This window comes from Hemiscyllium ocellatum, chromosome 16 (genome assembly GCF_020745735.1).
Source record: "Hemiscyllium ocellatum isolate sHemOce1 chromosome 16, sHemOce1.pat.X.cur, whole genome shotgun sequence".
Classification (NCBI taxonomy): domain Eukaryota; kingdom Metazoa; phylum Chordata; class Chondrichthyes; order Orectolobiformes; family Hemiscylliidae; genus Hemiscyllium; species Hemiscyllium ocellatum.
In genome coordinates, this window is record NC_083416.1 from 17,603,218 (window position 1) to 17,617,679 (window position 14,462).

The window sequence follows — 14,462 nt, forward strand, 5'->3', positions numbered from 1 at the left end:
TTTTCCCTGCTTTTTGCTTTTACTCTTTCTCTGCTTTAAGTGTGTTACCTAAGTAATTATTTTCTGTTAAAGGTGAAACCTGGTGTAAATTGCTTTTGGCCTGAATAGCAGTCACACTGGCAAAATTATCATTTTGGTGGTCTCAATGGAATTTTATACATTTTGTAATGACTTTTGGAACAGTGGGTATGATTTTTGGAGCATTCTTCCCAGTTAAGTCATGAGATTTAGATATTGCCTCACTTAATGACTTTTCAGTGAGGTCAGAGAAAACAACTTGAGGAAATTGTGAGAAATTGTAAAATAAGTTTTAGAACAAATTTCAAAGCCTGTGAATATGTCAAGCAATGGACATGTTTTGATCAGTTCCTGCTAATAGAGGTGAACATTCACATGTACACTATAGAAAGAAATGGGTGCAGTTCTTGGACCAGACTTATCATACTGCTGTACTTAGCTTAAAGCAAGGAGGATGATTAGCAATAAAGAGATTACTATCTCCCCTGTTATAGGGCTCCTCCTTCATGTGAACCAACATGAACATAAAGTTTGTTGTTGTTTTTCTCCGGCTAAATGATCTTATAGTGGATTATAGTTGCCTTTTTCTGGTAGTCTTATCAGTTGTACATGTTGCAAATGACATACACATATATATATATATGATTGCACACACCCATATATACACACACATGCACACACTCACATACAATTTGACATAGTCACTTAGCTCTTGGAATAGGAACAGGAGAGGATTTCAGCAGCTCTCTTCATGACTAAGCAGCTTGCTTCAGGGTCCATTCAATCAACCCACATGGGGAAGGGGCTAGAAAATGTGGCTGAAAAATTGTTTCGTCATCACCTAACTGGAAAACCACATCTGGCAGGCTCACCTACCCTGAAAACCAAAGTCAAATCTCAGAACACAGAATGTATGAACCTTCATTGATAATGAGCAAAACAATTGTCCGAAACAGAGAATTGCCCTTGTTGTCTGTGAACCCGGGTTACATATTAATATAGTGATATTGCTGCCCAGTGGCAATTCAAAGAGCTGGCGAAGGGGAGCTCAGGGACGAAGGCATTGGTTACATCTCCTTCTGGAAGGGAAAATCTGAGATTCAACTCAGGATATATGGAATTAAATTCGCCATCAAGAACAAACTTGTCAACTAACTCCTGAAGCTCCCTACTAGCATCAACAATTTCTTCATGACTCTCCATCTGCAACTTGCCAAAAACCAGCAGGCAATGGTTGTGATTGCCTGAGCTTTAACCCTTGATGCATAGATGACTCCAAAGAAACTTTCTACTCCACCCTGGATATGATACTGACCAACATCCATCGGGAAGATAAAATTATTCTCCTTGGAGATTTCGAGGGTTGGAAAAAAAGCAATCAGGAATTGTTCTTCTTACGGATTCTCCTGCTCATCAAATGTGTGGAACCTCAATTTGTCATCACAACTGTTGTACCAAAAAGACAAATACAAAACTTCTTGGAGGCATCCATGATCGAAATGTTTCAAAGACTCCCTGAAGGCTTACCTCAAGAAATGTAACACTGATGTCAAGTTTTAGGAGACTGTCATTCAAAAGAAACTGACTTGAAGCAAGGTCCTCCATGAGGGGACATAATTCTTTGAGAATTGACGTCGGCATGAGAAGTACAGAAAAAGAACAGAGAAATGAATACCAGTGATCGCCGGGCCAAGGACCAATTCCATCTCCAGGAAATACCTGCCAAATGTGTGGCTGGAGAGGCAGCTCTAGGATTGGGCTCTTGAGTCATACAAAGAACCACAGAACCTATGACCAATGACACAGAATTTCCTGGGTGGACAATCATGTTAGTAAGCAAGTGATTACCAATAATGTGTTTGCTTCACAGATTTGTGGTTTATATTCCTGTCAGACCACATTTCCTTCATTACTTACATATGGCTTGAATAGTAGGCAGATTACTTTTAAAACAGAGACACAGGGCAGTGTAGTGAGACAGCACAATATTTTTTTGAAATGGAAACTTCGGTTAAAATCTTCACTTACAGGATGAAAGTCTTGTTCTTGTAGATATATCTGAGTAGTTTCAACTCAGTGCCTGGCAGTCACCCATATACAAAAAAACTGGCTCTGATAAAATATCAAATTGGCTGCTTCATTCGAACATGGCCGACATTTCACCTGGGTATTCACTTGATGTCCCATTTAACAAATGATACCCTGAAATGATGCAAATCGATGCTTTCTTAAATGGGCATTAGCAAATTCCTAGGTCACTATTTTGCAACAGGGTGGGGCATTCTCATTTGTATCCTGGTCAATAAGCACCATTAAAATAAGACAACTAGTTATCATTATGTTTGTGGAACCAGCATAAATTACAACAATGAGAACACCTCAAAATAACTTAATTGGATAGACAGTACTCTGGGAGTTCTTGAGAAGTGAGTTCTTGTTTGAGTTTGGGACATTGTTGGGATAAAGTCAATGAGACTTTACTGTGAGGCGCATGATCTATTTTGACAGTACCAAACAGCAGACAAAAACTCTTTTTAATCCATTTACATCCTGCCTGATTTCCCTCTTCCAGTGATGTAAAGAGATGACTGTAGCCCAGTATTTACCAGCCTTTATGCTGATCATCAAAAACATTCATGAATAGAGACAACTGACTCTGTGCGACATGAACATAAAATCACCTTGTCCATTCACAATGTGTCAGATGATGGTGATGCCTCATGATCACACGTAGCAAAATCTGGACAGCATTTCGTCCTTGGGCTGATAAGTGACAAGTAACATTCACAGTGCACAAAAATGACAGGTTTATGAGACATAGATTTATATGGTGCCTTGCATGACTACAGAGTATTCCAAAGTGGCTAACAGCTAAGAGAACGTTTTTGAAATGTACCTACTGTTGTAATGTAGAAAGTGTTTGGCAAGTGACCATCTTCAGCAAATGAGAACTTAAACATCTCCCTTTGATATTCAATGTTCTTACCATTGCTGAAACATAATCATTAACATCCTGGTGGTTACCACTGACCAGAATTTGACCTGGACTCTCCATATAAATATTGTGGGTACAGGAGCAGGTCTGAGGTTAGGAAAACTGCGGCAAGGGATTCGCCTCCAGACTCCCCAAAGTCTGTTCATCGTCTATTAGGCACAAGTCAGGAGTGCAACAGAATACTACCCACTTGCCTGGATGAGTGCAGCTTCAACAACACTCAAGTAGTTTGACATCTTCTGGAACAAAATAACTTGCTTAATTAGCGTCACACCCACAAATATCCATTTCCCCATTCACAGACCACCAGTAGCAGCAATATGTACCATCTTCAGGGTGCATTCAGGATTCCTAGACAGCACCTTCCAAACCCACATCATCTACCTCCTAGAATAACAAAGGCAACAGGTGCATGGGAACCACCTGCAAGTTCCTCTTCATTCCACACCCCATCCTGACTTGGAAATATATTACTGTTCCTTCAGTGTCATGGGTCAAAATTCTGGAACTCCCTTCTTAATGGTATTGTACTGCCCCTATGTCCCAAGGACTGCAGTGATCCAAGAAAATGGTTTATCAATAACTCCTCAAGAGGAATCAGGATAGGCAATAAATGCAAACCCTACTAACAGTGCTCACATCCTAGGAATGTAGATATAAAATAATCTTTTTCCCCCTAATTTGAACAGGCTAACAACTGCATTAACAAATAAGTTGAGGCTCAGGTGCATTCTTTTATGAAAATTACTTAAAATATGAATTTATTTTTACAATGTGTATTGTTGTTACCTGGAATACAATGCCTGGAAGTGTAATGGAAGTAGATTAAATCCTAACCTTTTAAAGGGAATTGTAAATATCCTTGAAGATGAAAGTTCACAGGACTATAGGAAAGAGCAAGACCATTGGACAAATTGTGTAGCTATTTCAACGAAACTGGCACAGGTACATTGGACCAAATTAAATTAGATTTAACATGGCACAGTGTGACCTCAGCCCCCTGTAGGTGGGTTCAGGTAGATGTCTGATATCACATTGAAATGCATAAAACATGACTATATGTTGGAAATAGAACATAGAACATAGAACATCGAAAAATACAGCGCAGTACAGGCCCTTCGGCCCTCGATGTTGTGCCGATCCAAGCCCACCTAACCTACACTAGCCCACTTTCCTCCATATGCCTATCCAATGCCCGTTTAAGTGCCCATAAAGAGGGAGAGTCCACAACTGTTACTGGCAGGGCATTCCATGAACTCACGACTCGCTGAGTAAAGAATCTATCCCAAATATCAGTCCTATACTTACCACCCCTAAATTTAAAGCTAAGCCCCCTCGCAATAGCTGACTCCATACGTGGAAAAAGGTTCAAATGGTCAACCCTATCTAAACCCCTCATCATCTTGTACATCTCTGTCAAGTGACCCCTAAACCTTCTTTTCTCCAATGAAAACAGCCCCAAGTGCCTCAGCCTTTCCTCATATGCTCTCCCTACCATACCAGGCAATATCCTGGTAAACCTCCTCTGCACCCGTTCCAGTGTCTCCACATACTTCTTATAGTATGGCGACCAAAACTGCACACAATACTCCAGATGCGGCCGCACCAGAGTCTTATACAACTGCACCATGACCTCAGGACTCCGAAATTCCTCTACCAATAAAAGCCAGTACGCCATATGCCTTCTTCACAGTACTATTTACCTGGGTGGCAACTTTCAGAGATCTGTGTACATGGACACCAAGATCCCTCTGCTCATCCACACTACCAAGTATCCGACCATTAGCCCAGTACCCTATCTTCTTGTTACTCTTACCAAAGTGAATCACTTCACACTTACCAACATTGAACTCCATTTGCCACCTTTCTGCCCAGCTCTGCAGCTTATCTATATCCCGCTGTAACCTGCCACATCCTTCCTCACTGTCAACAACTCCACCGACTTTCGTATCATCCGCAAACTTGCTCACCCAACCTTCTAGCCCCTCCTCCAGGTCATTTATAAAAATGACAAACAGCAATGGTCCCAAAACAGATCCTTGCGGAACACCGCTGGTAACTGCACTCTAAGATGAACCTTTACCATCAACTACTACCCTCTGTCTTCTTCCAGCCAGCCAATTCCTAATCCAAACCTCCAACTCACCCTCAATGCCATACCTCCGTATTTTTGCAGTAGCCTACCATGGGGAACCTTATCAAACGCCTTACTAAAATCCATATACATCACATCTACCGCTTTACCCTCGTCCACCTCCTTAGTCACCTTCTCAAAGAATTCAATAAGGTTTGTGAGGCACGACCTGCCCTTCACAAAACCATACTGACTATCCTTGATCACATTATTCCTATCCAGATGTTCATAAATCCTATCCCTTACAATTCTCTCTAAGACTTTGCCCACAACAGAGGTAAGACCCACCGGCCTATAGTTACTAGGGTTATCCCTACTCCCCTTCTTGAACAAGGGAACCACATTTGCTATCCTCCAGTCTTCTGGCACTATTCCTGTAGACAACAAGGACATAAAAATCAAGGCCAATGGCTCTGCAATCTCCTCCATTGCTTCCCAGAGAATCCTAGGATAAATGCCAACAGGCCCAGGGGACTTATCAATATTCACCCTTTCCAGAATTTCCAACACCTCTTCCCTACATATCGCAAAGCCATCCATTCTAATTAATTGTGACTCAATATTCACATCAGCAACAATGTCCTGTTCCTGAGTGAATACTGACGAAAAGTATTCATTCAATGTCTCCCCAATTTCTTCAGCCTCCACACGCAACTTCCCACTAGTATCCTTGACTGGACCTATTCCTACCCTAGTCATTCTTTTATTCCTGACATACCTATAGAAAGCCTTTGGGTTTTCCCTAATCCTACCAACCAAGGACTTTTCATGTCCCCTCCTTGCTTCTCTTAGCTCTCTCTTTAGATCCTTCCTGGCTACCTTATAACTCTCAATCGCCCCAATTGAACCTTCACGCCTCATCTTGACATAGGCCGCCCTCTTCCCTTTAACAAGGGATTCCAATTCCTTATTAAACCACGGCTCCCTCACACGACCCTTTCCTCCCTGCCTGACAGGTACATACTTGTCAAGGACACTCAATAGTTGCTCCTTGAACAAGCTCCACATTTCGATTGCACCCTTCCCTTGAAGCCTACTTTTCCAAGCCACACATCCTAAGTCATGCCTCATCGCATCATAATTTCCCTGCACCCAGCTATAACTCTTGCCCTGTAGTGCACACTTATCCCTCTCCATCACTAAAGTAAAAGTCACTGAATTGTGGTCACTGTCCCCAAAATGCTCACCTATCTCAAATTCTAACACCTGACCTGGTTCGTTATCCAGAACCAAATCCAATATGGCCTCACCTCTTGTTGGCCTGTCTACATATTGTGTCAGGAAACCCTCCTGCACACATTGGACAAACGCCAACCCATCTAACATACTCGAGCTATAGCTTCCCCAAATGAAATGAAATTTAAGAAAAATATAAAATTTGCAATCAGATTTATTATAGAATAAGGTATTAATCTTAGAACAGGTGATTGATCAAAGAGATGGGTTTTATAGAAATTTTAAAGGAGGCAAGAGGTATTGAGACAAAGAGACCTAATAGGGAATTCAGAATTTATAAGTTGGACAATTGAGGAGGATACACCTGGTAGTGTAATAAAGGGAATACAGCCCAAATTAACTTGCTACTTGATGCCTTTTCAGCAAAAGTATGGAGTATTGCTGCTAAATCATGTACCAACTAAAACAATGAGAAGAACTGTCTTAGCATAACACTCACCCATTGAAGGGGAATCTCTTTCACTGTGTCCAGGTGCTGACTGGTCTAAAGTGGGTTTCCTACTTCTGTCAACAACAGGAGCTGAAAGGAAATGGATAACTTGATTTTTCAACTGTTGAAACCCAAAGGTGCACTTAGTGTAGATACCTCTCATTGGAAGATCCTCAAAGAATGAAGACAAAATTTCTGCCCACATTTCTCTTCAGATAGGTTTCACACTCTCACTTGGGAGCAGAAAATACAGAAGAGAAAGTTGACCAAAGGAATACAAAAATGTTGATCTCAGAGTAAAATGGTACATTGGAAAATTTCATAACTGGGATTATTAGATATTGTTAAGATAGTAAAGATTGTACAAGTAAGTTGAGTAAACAGATATTTGAAACAGATTAAAGGTGATCAAGCTTGAATTTGGATCAGCTAGAGAGGAACAATGTACTATCATTGTAACACAATAGTTTCATGAGTCTTTAACTGATTGGTTTCGAACAATGAGAAACATTTTCAATTTTATTTTGGCACCTGAACAATAAAGGGTCAGATTGTCCCAGCCTCTATCAAGATGACTGAGAAATATGGCATCAACTCTGTATATCTAGATATTTTTCTCTTTTCCCTGCTGGTGAGGGAAATTAAGATAGTTCAGGGTTGTTAAAATAGAGAGTGTGGTGCTGGAAAAACACAGCAGGCCATGCAGCATCTGAGGAGCAGGAGAATCGACATTTCAGGCAAAAACCCTTCATCAGGAAGTCCAGACTCCACCAGAACACCCTGAACGATGTAGTTGGAACTAAAACAGAAATTGTTTGAAAATCTCAGCAGGTCTAGAGATAAAGCAGAGTTAATGTTTTGGGTCCAGTGACCCTTCTGGATTTGGTGCATGGACTGGCTGATAGCGTCCTGAAATTCATTATGCTCTCTTGAATAAGACCCTCCAGAGTGGGCGTGGATGTAAGGTTGGTGAGGCTTTGCAAGGAAATGATTCAATGGCAAAGGATCAATGATGAGTGAAGAGTTGAGCTGTAGGGGATGGCATTGAACAGAGTGCCCTCACTAATCCTAATGATGATGTAGCACCCTCCCTGACCTTCTGCACCACCACAGGCTTCCAGCTCCCCTGTGACATTTATGGTCCATTTGGTAGACATAGGAAAATCTCTCTCTCTTTCAGGACAACCACAGCAGCTTCAGTGATGGCTGTTGTGTCTGAATGACTCTACCACTTCTTCTTCCATTAGCTCCATTCCTACCCCACCAGTTCCAACTGGACAGGAAACGGTCTCTATATCAATTAAGGACTCCCTCTCCATAAAGCTCTCCAGTCAGATTCCACTGGAGATTGGCTTCTGATACAGAAACAAACCTGACTCCTGTTACCTTGGGCCAAAAAATCAGCCTTTAATGTATTATAAATTGGCTGCCTTTAGGTTTCTGAGTAACCAACTGAAAGAGTTTTAAAGGGTGGTGCTTTGGGTAAAATGTAATGACTTTTGGCAATAAATCACACTCAGAATTCACAAAATTCTGAAGAAACGTCCTTCTTAACTCAGACACATAAACAAAATATCAACCAAGGCAATTAGACGGAATTTTAGAACACAATCTTAAAAATTTATTTATCAAATCTTATTCTTAAAGAAGATAACTTGGCACAGTTGCATTAATAAAAGCTGGAACAGGTTTACTACAAAAACAAGCATTTTGCACAGAACCTATTACGAAGTTGATTTTAACCAATTACAATGAATAAAAAAATGTTATTGAGCTATTTCCCAATTCTATTAGAGTACTTTAGCAGATTAAATGAAATTTAATTTGAAATGGTGTAGTATCCTGGATGTCACTGCTATTGCAGTGCCGGCAGAGAAGACCATTGATTTTTTTTCAATGTTTTCGAATTAACCTGTTCAGTGATGGTATGACAGAGGTTAGACCAGGTGGAGTGAACCCAGCACTCCCTATCTAGAGGTAGGGACACTACCAGTACACCACAAAAGTATTGTTAGGCTATTGATGATGAATAAAGGATACTATTGGGCACTTGAGGTGGTGGCTGAAGCTGATGGGGATAGAACAGAGGTGTGGGACAGCTAGCAGTGACTCAATAGGCCGAATGGCTGAGGTTTCATCACTAGGGTATGATGGCTCACTGGTCAGGTGCCCTCAAAGAACAATTGGGGAGCAAAATTGCTCATTCGGCCTCCTTGACAGCATCTGCATCATCATTTGACTCATCATCATAGTGGGCGGCACGGTGGCACAGTGGTTAGCACTGCCGTCTCACAGCGCCTGTGACCTGGGTTCAATTCCCGACTCAGGCGACTGACTGTGTGGAGTTTGCACGTTCTCCCCATGTCTGCGTGGGTTTCCTCTGGGTGCTCCGGTTTCCTCCCACAGTCCAAAGATGTGCGGGTCAGGTGAATTGGCCATGCTAAATTGCCCGTAGTGTTAGGTAAGGGGTAAAAGTAGGGGTATGGGTGGGTTGCGCTTCGGCGGTGTGGACGTGTTGGGCCGAAGGGCCTGTTTCCACACTGTAAGTGATCTAATCTAATCATAGCACGCATGCGCACGCAAACACTTTCTATCACCTCGAAAGTTCACAAAAAAGCATAATTATCAAAAACTCACTTTGACAATAAATTATACACAGTTATCTGGCTACTGCCAGCTTTCAGTGTGATATTTTACAAACTGGTGAAAAAAATCATGGAATCTTGAGTACAATTTAAAATTTTGCCTATTTTCTGAGCTGCGAGCATAACAGGTACAGTTAGTAAGTTTGCAGATGACACCAAAATTGGAGGTGTAGTGGACAGCGAAGAGGGTTACCTCAGATTACAACAGAATCTGGACCAGATGGGCCAATGGGCTGAGAAGTGGCAGATGGAGTTTAATTCAGATAAATGCGAGGTGCTGCATTTTGGGAAAGCAAATCTTGGCAGGACTTATACACTTAATGGTAAGGTCCTAGGGAGTGTTGCTGAACAAAGAGACCTTGGAGTGCAGGTTCATAGCTCCTTGAAAGTGGACTCGCAGGTGGATAGGATAGTGAAGAAAGCGTTTGGTATGCTTTCCTTTATTGGCCAGAGTATTGAGTACAGGAGTTGGGAGGTCATGTTGCAGCTGTATAGGACATTGGTTAGGCCACTGTTGGAATATTGCGTGCAATTCTGGTCTCCTTCCTATCGGAAGGATGTTGTGAAACTTGAAAGGGTTCAGAAAAGATTTACAAGGATGTTGCCAGGGTTGGAGGATCTGAGCTACAGGGAGAGGCTGAACAGGCTGGGGCTGTTTTCCCTGGAGCATCAGAGGCTGATGGGTGACCTTATAGAGGTTTACAAAATTATGAGGGGCATGGATATGATAAATAGGCAAAGTCTTTTCCCTGGGGTCGGGGAGTCCAGAACTAAAGGGCATAGGTTTAAGGTTAGAGGGGAAAGATATAAAAGAGACCTAAGGGACAACTTTTTCATACAGAGGGTGGTACATGTATGGAATGAGCTGCCAGAGGATGTGGTGGAGGCTGGTACAATTGCAACATTTAAGAATCATTTGGATGGGTATATGAATAGGAAGGGTTTGGAGGGATATGAGCTGGGTGCTGGCAGGTGGGACTAGATTGGGTTGGGATATCTGGTCAGCATGGACGGGTTGGACCAAAGGGTCTGTTTCCATGCTGTACATCTCTATGACTCTATGACTTCAGTTACTTTTCAGATCAGTTAAAACCAACTGAATTCATGAAGTTTGAGAAGTATCTAAAGAATGAGTACCTCTATAACCAGGTGATGAGAAGCTTCGGTCTTTGCCTTGACTTGAATCTTCACTGACAGACAGATTGGAGAACATGTTTGCCTGGACAAGAATAAATATATTAGTAGGTCCCTTGTAAAAAAAAAGAGATCGAGTACCTCTTCCTCATCTCTCTGCACAGATTTTAACGTAAATTATTATGGCACAGACAGAAACATTCATGATTGTAAGATTGATGATTTTTTTGAGCTTTGTCAGCTTCTGAGGAATGAAATACTTTCCATTTTCTGTCTCTAACATTTTAATGATAGAAGTAAATGTTCACTGTGCATCATTTGATGCGAAAAGGGCTCTGACTGTATTATGGGAAAATTGAGGAGGAATAAAAAAGAAACATATTATCTAAAAGGTTAGAGGTCTCAGGACTCTGAGATGCAGAGAGATCTGGGTAACCTAGTGCATGAATCACACAAAGTTAATATGCAGATAAAACAAGTATTTAGGTAAGCTAATAAACTGTTATCTTTTATTGCTTTGGAATTAAATGCAAAAGAAGGGAGATCATTATTTATTATATAGGATATTGATGAGACCACATCCAGAGTACTGTGTATGGTACTGGTCACCTGAATAAAGGAAGGATGTAAATTGTTGGAAACAGTTCAAAGAAGGTTTACTAAAATGATATCTGGAATGGGCAGCCTGTCTTATGAGGAAAGGTTAGTCAGGTTAGGCTCCTAACAGCTGGAGTTTAAAAGAGCAAAGGCGACTAGATTGAAACATATAAAATTCTGAATAAATTTGACAGCGTGGATATGGAGAAGATATTTACCCCTGTGGGAGAATCTAGAACCATTGATCACTGTTTAAATGTGTCACCTATTCAAAACAGAGGTGAAGGTAAATTATTTTGACAAAGGGTTCAGAGAGTTTTTGGAACATTATTCCTTAAAAGGTGATGTAAGCAGAGTTCTGAAATATGTTTAAGGTGTGGCAGATACCATGTACTTTGTAGGGAAGGATGGGAGTGTGAAGTAGTAAGATCAGCCTTAATCTTATTGAATAGTGGAATAGACTTGAGGGGCCAAATTGCCCACTCCTGTAATAATTTGCATACATGTAATGGGGTGGGTTGTTTTCCTATCCTGTGTTACATGCCAGCTGAGAGGGTGAAGTATAAATCTTGACTCATACTTGGTTTATTTACAAAATGTGGCATAACATTTCACTGCTGCATATCTACCAACATTTTAGCAGTTGTTTTTTATATAAGTTCAAGATACTTAATCAAGAAATGCACTCCACTCTAACTAGATGTCTCATTCACTGTGGTTCAATTAATCAGACTGTGCAGTCACTGCATAAATCTCCTGAAGAAACGGGATAAAAATGGCCAATCCTTTTGCCAATGGTCACTTACCATATTGCCCCTATTCCCAGCTGGTGTAATTGGCACTGACCCAGGGCGCTGAGGGGGAATGGGTGGATGGTTTGCAGATTTTATTGTTGACCGTTTATCTGAAAGAAAAGTGAGACATGATTCACAGCCGTAAGTTATTTCTAATAGATGGAGTTAAACATGTTTATCTACTACTGAAATCCTCACTTGCTACCTCTAGTCTTGACTATTCTGACATGCTCCTGGTTGGCTTCCCCCTTCATTGTCCATTGCACCCACAAACCAGATTTCACATTTCTGTTGGTAGCAAGGGGTGAAATGTTTGTGGGCTTGTATACCTTGTGCTTGAGGCAGAGGTGCTTCAGTTCCCATAAGACTTGATTATTTCAGTGCTCTCCTGATTGACTTGACACCTTGTATCCTTCACAAACAAGATACTGGTAACCAGCTTTGTTCATCTCCCATCATTATTAGTCTACATTAGTTCTCTACTGACCCCATCTGACTTGCAAATCGCCTCAGGCGACTGACTGTGTGGAGTTTGCACATTCTCCCCATGTCTGCGTGGGTTTCCTCCGGGTGCTCCGGTTTCCTCCTACAGTCCAAAAATGTGTAGGTTAGGTGAAGTGATCATGCTAAATTGCCCGTAGTGTTAGGAACAGGGGTAAATGTAGGGGAATGGGTCTGGGTGGACTTGTTGGGCCAAATGGCCTGTTTCCACACTGTAAGTAATCTAATCTAAAATACATACATGGAATCACATAAAATCAGGCATTAAAGTATTTCACCTCTGCAGGTGAATAAGGAAAGCTAATATAATAATTAGATGAAGACTTTTCAAAAGCCACAATTAAATTCATAGTCAAATAATAATCAAAAGAGGCAATTCCCTTGTGAGACTGCTATAAGCCTTGTTTTCTGATAGAAAATTGAAGCTTTGTCTTGACTGACATATTTGCCTTGACAATGACTGGGACAAATTAAGGGTTCAGTTTGAAGAGAGTTCAGTCTAGCAGAAGGCTTTTTGGTTATGATGTCTCCCAAGCTATGGGAGATAAGGTAGAAATTTTCAAGTCAAAAAGAGGTTTATACCAGCTGTCTACAAAGCAGGACTGCAAAGAGTCTTAAAACTGTTCTAGCAGGCCCAGAAGGAAAACTAAACAGAGTCAATTAAGGGAGAAAATAACAAATTGAAATTGGAGTGATATTTCTCTGAGATTTGTGTATCTCATAGATTCATAACATCTAATGGTTATCACTGTGGAACAGGTTGAAACTCTGCATTGTTGTTGGTGTTAATACCTTTCTAAATTGTCTTTCACATGATTTAACTTGCTTTGTTTTGTTTTTATTATTTTGTGTTATGAATTTCTGTTATTGTATTAAAGAACATTTATATCCTATGTTTTAGTGACTAACCACAACAACCAACTCGAAAAATTAAACTTATGATCTATCTTATCAGATATCACTCTGGAACCTGACTTGTCCAGTCTTGCCATTAGCTGGGATCGTAACACCTTCTATTTGTTAGAAGCAGTTCCCACTAAACACCACTTTGTCAATTGATTTTGTGAAGTTACCTGCATAGTCTGAATCATTGGAGATTGGTTTTGCTGCACATATCTTGATCTGATGAGCTTCTTCATCATTTGAAGGAGGTGGTTCATAATCATTGTCACTATTATGCCCTTCACCATCTTCATTTGGTGATTCATAATCTCCACCATCATCTCCAGAGTCTTGCTGTTGGTCTGGGTCCTCATAATCATCATCATCTTCTGTCTGAATTACACGACATTTTCTTTTACTGTCAAACTTTTACTAAAGCATAAATGCTGATATTTCATTCACTCTTTTCAGAAACACAATAATCAGAAAAGACAAATGAAATTACTTACAAATTCATCTGAGTCCCATCCTATGTCATCAATGGGTCTGTCATCTGTAATAACAAAGGAACAAGAATTTTAAATCCCATTTCCTGTCCTAATAGCTCTGGCCAAGTGCACCAATATATATGAGATAGATGGACAAACTGTTTATTCTGAAGTTTATACCACTGAGACTCTGAAATAACTTTGCTGCTCCAAGCCTACAACCCGGGGTGATATTCCTTCTAACTGCCTCTCCAAAAACAATAACTTGCTTAGCACTTTTAACATGATAAACTATTCTGAAGTGCAACACAGAATCAATGTCAAGATGCTGAGATAAATAAGGACCCACGAGAATTGCTGGCCAAAAACTTGAAAATACGGAGAAAAGACAACAAAACAACTGTTTATAGAAACATTTCAAGGTCAGTGGCACATAGCCAGACTATCTGGTGAAGTGTCACAAATTGGAAAATTGTCTCAATTTCATTTTCAGTGAACCAACAATACCCTACTGCTGCTATTTGTTGGGACAGTGTTCTAGGTCATATTAACTTCTGCCCCAAGTCTACTTTTGCACCACACTGCATAGAACATAGAACATTACAGTG

General features: G+C 40.7%; 1 protein-coding gene across 1 annotated transcript in view; it reads right to left on the minus strand.

Annotated features, from left to right (window-relative positions):
- The window catches only part of lcp2a (lymphocyte cytosolic protein 2a), a 174,026-nt gene that overhangs the window by 63,318 nt on the left and 96,246 nt on the right, over positions 1 to 14,462 (minus strand). The window contains exons 7-11 of the mRNA XM_060837487.1: positions 13,876 to 13,919; positions 13,558 to 13,759; positions 11,996 to 12,093; positions 10,596 to 10,677; positions 6,823 to 6,903 (exon numbers count right to left, since the gene is read on the minus strand). Coding sequence (XP_060693470.1) covers positions 6,823 to 6,903; positions 10,596 to 10,677; positions 11,996 to 12,093; positions 13,558 to 13,759; positions 13,876 to 13,919 — 507 coding nt within the window. The remainder of the gene's footprint in view (positions 1 to 6,822; positions 6,904 to 10,595; positions 10,678 to 11,995; positions 12,094 to 13,557; positions 13,760 to 13,875; positions 13,920 to 14,462) is intronic.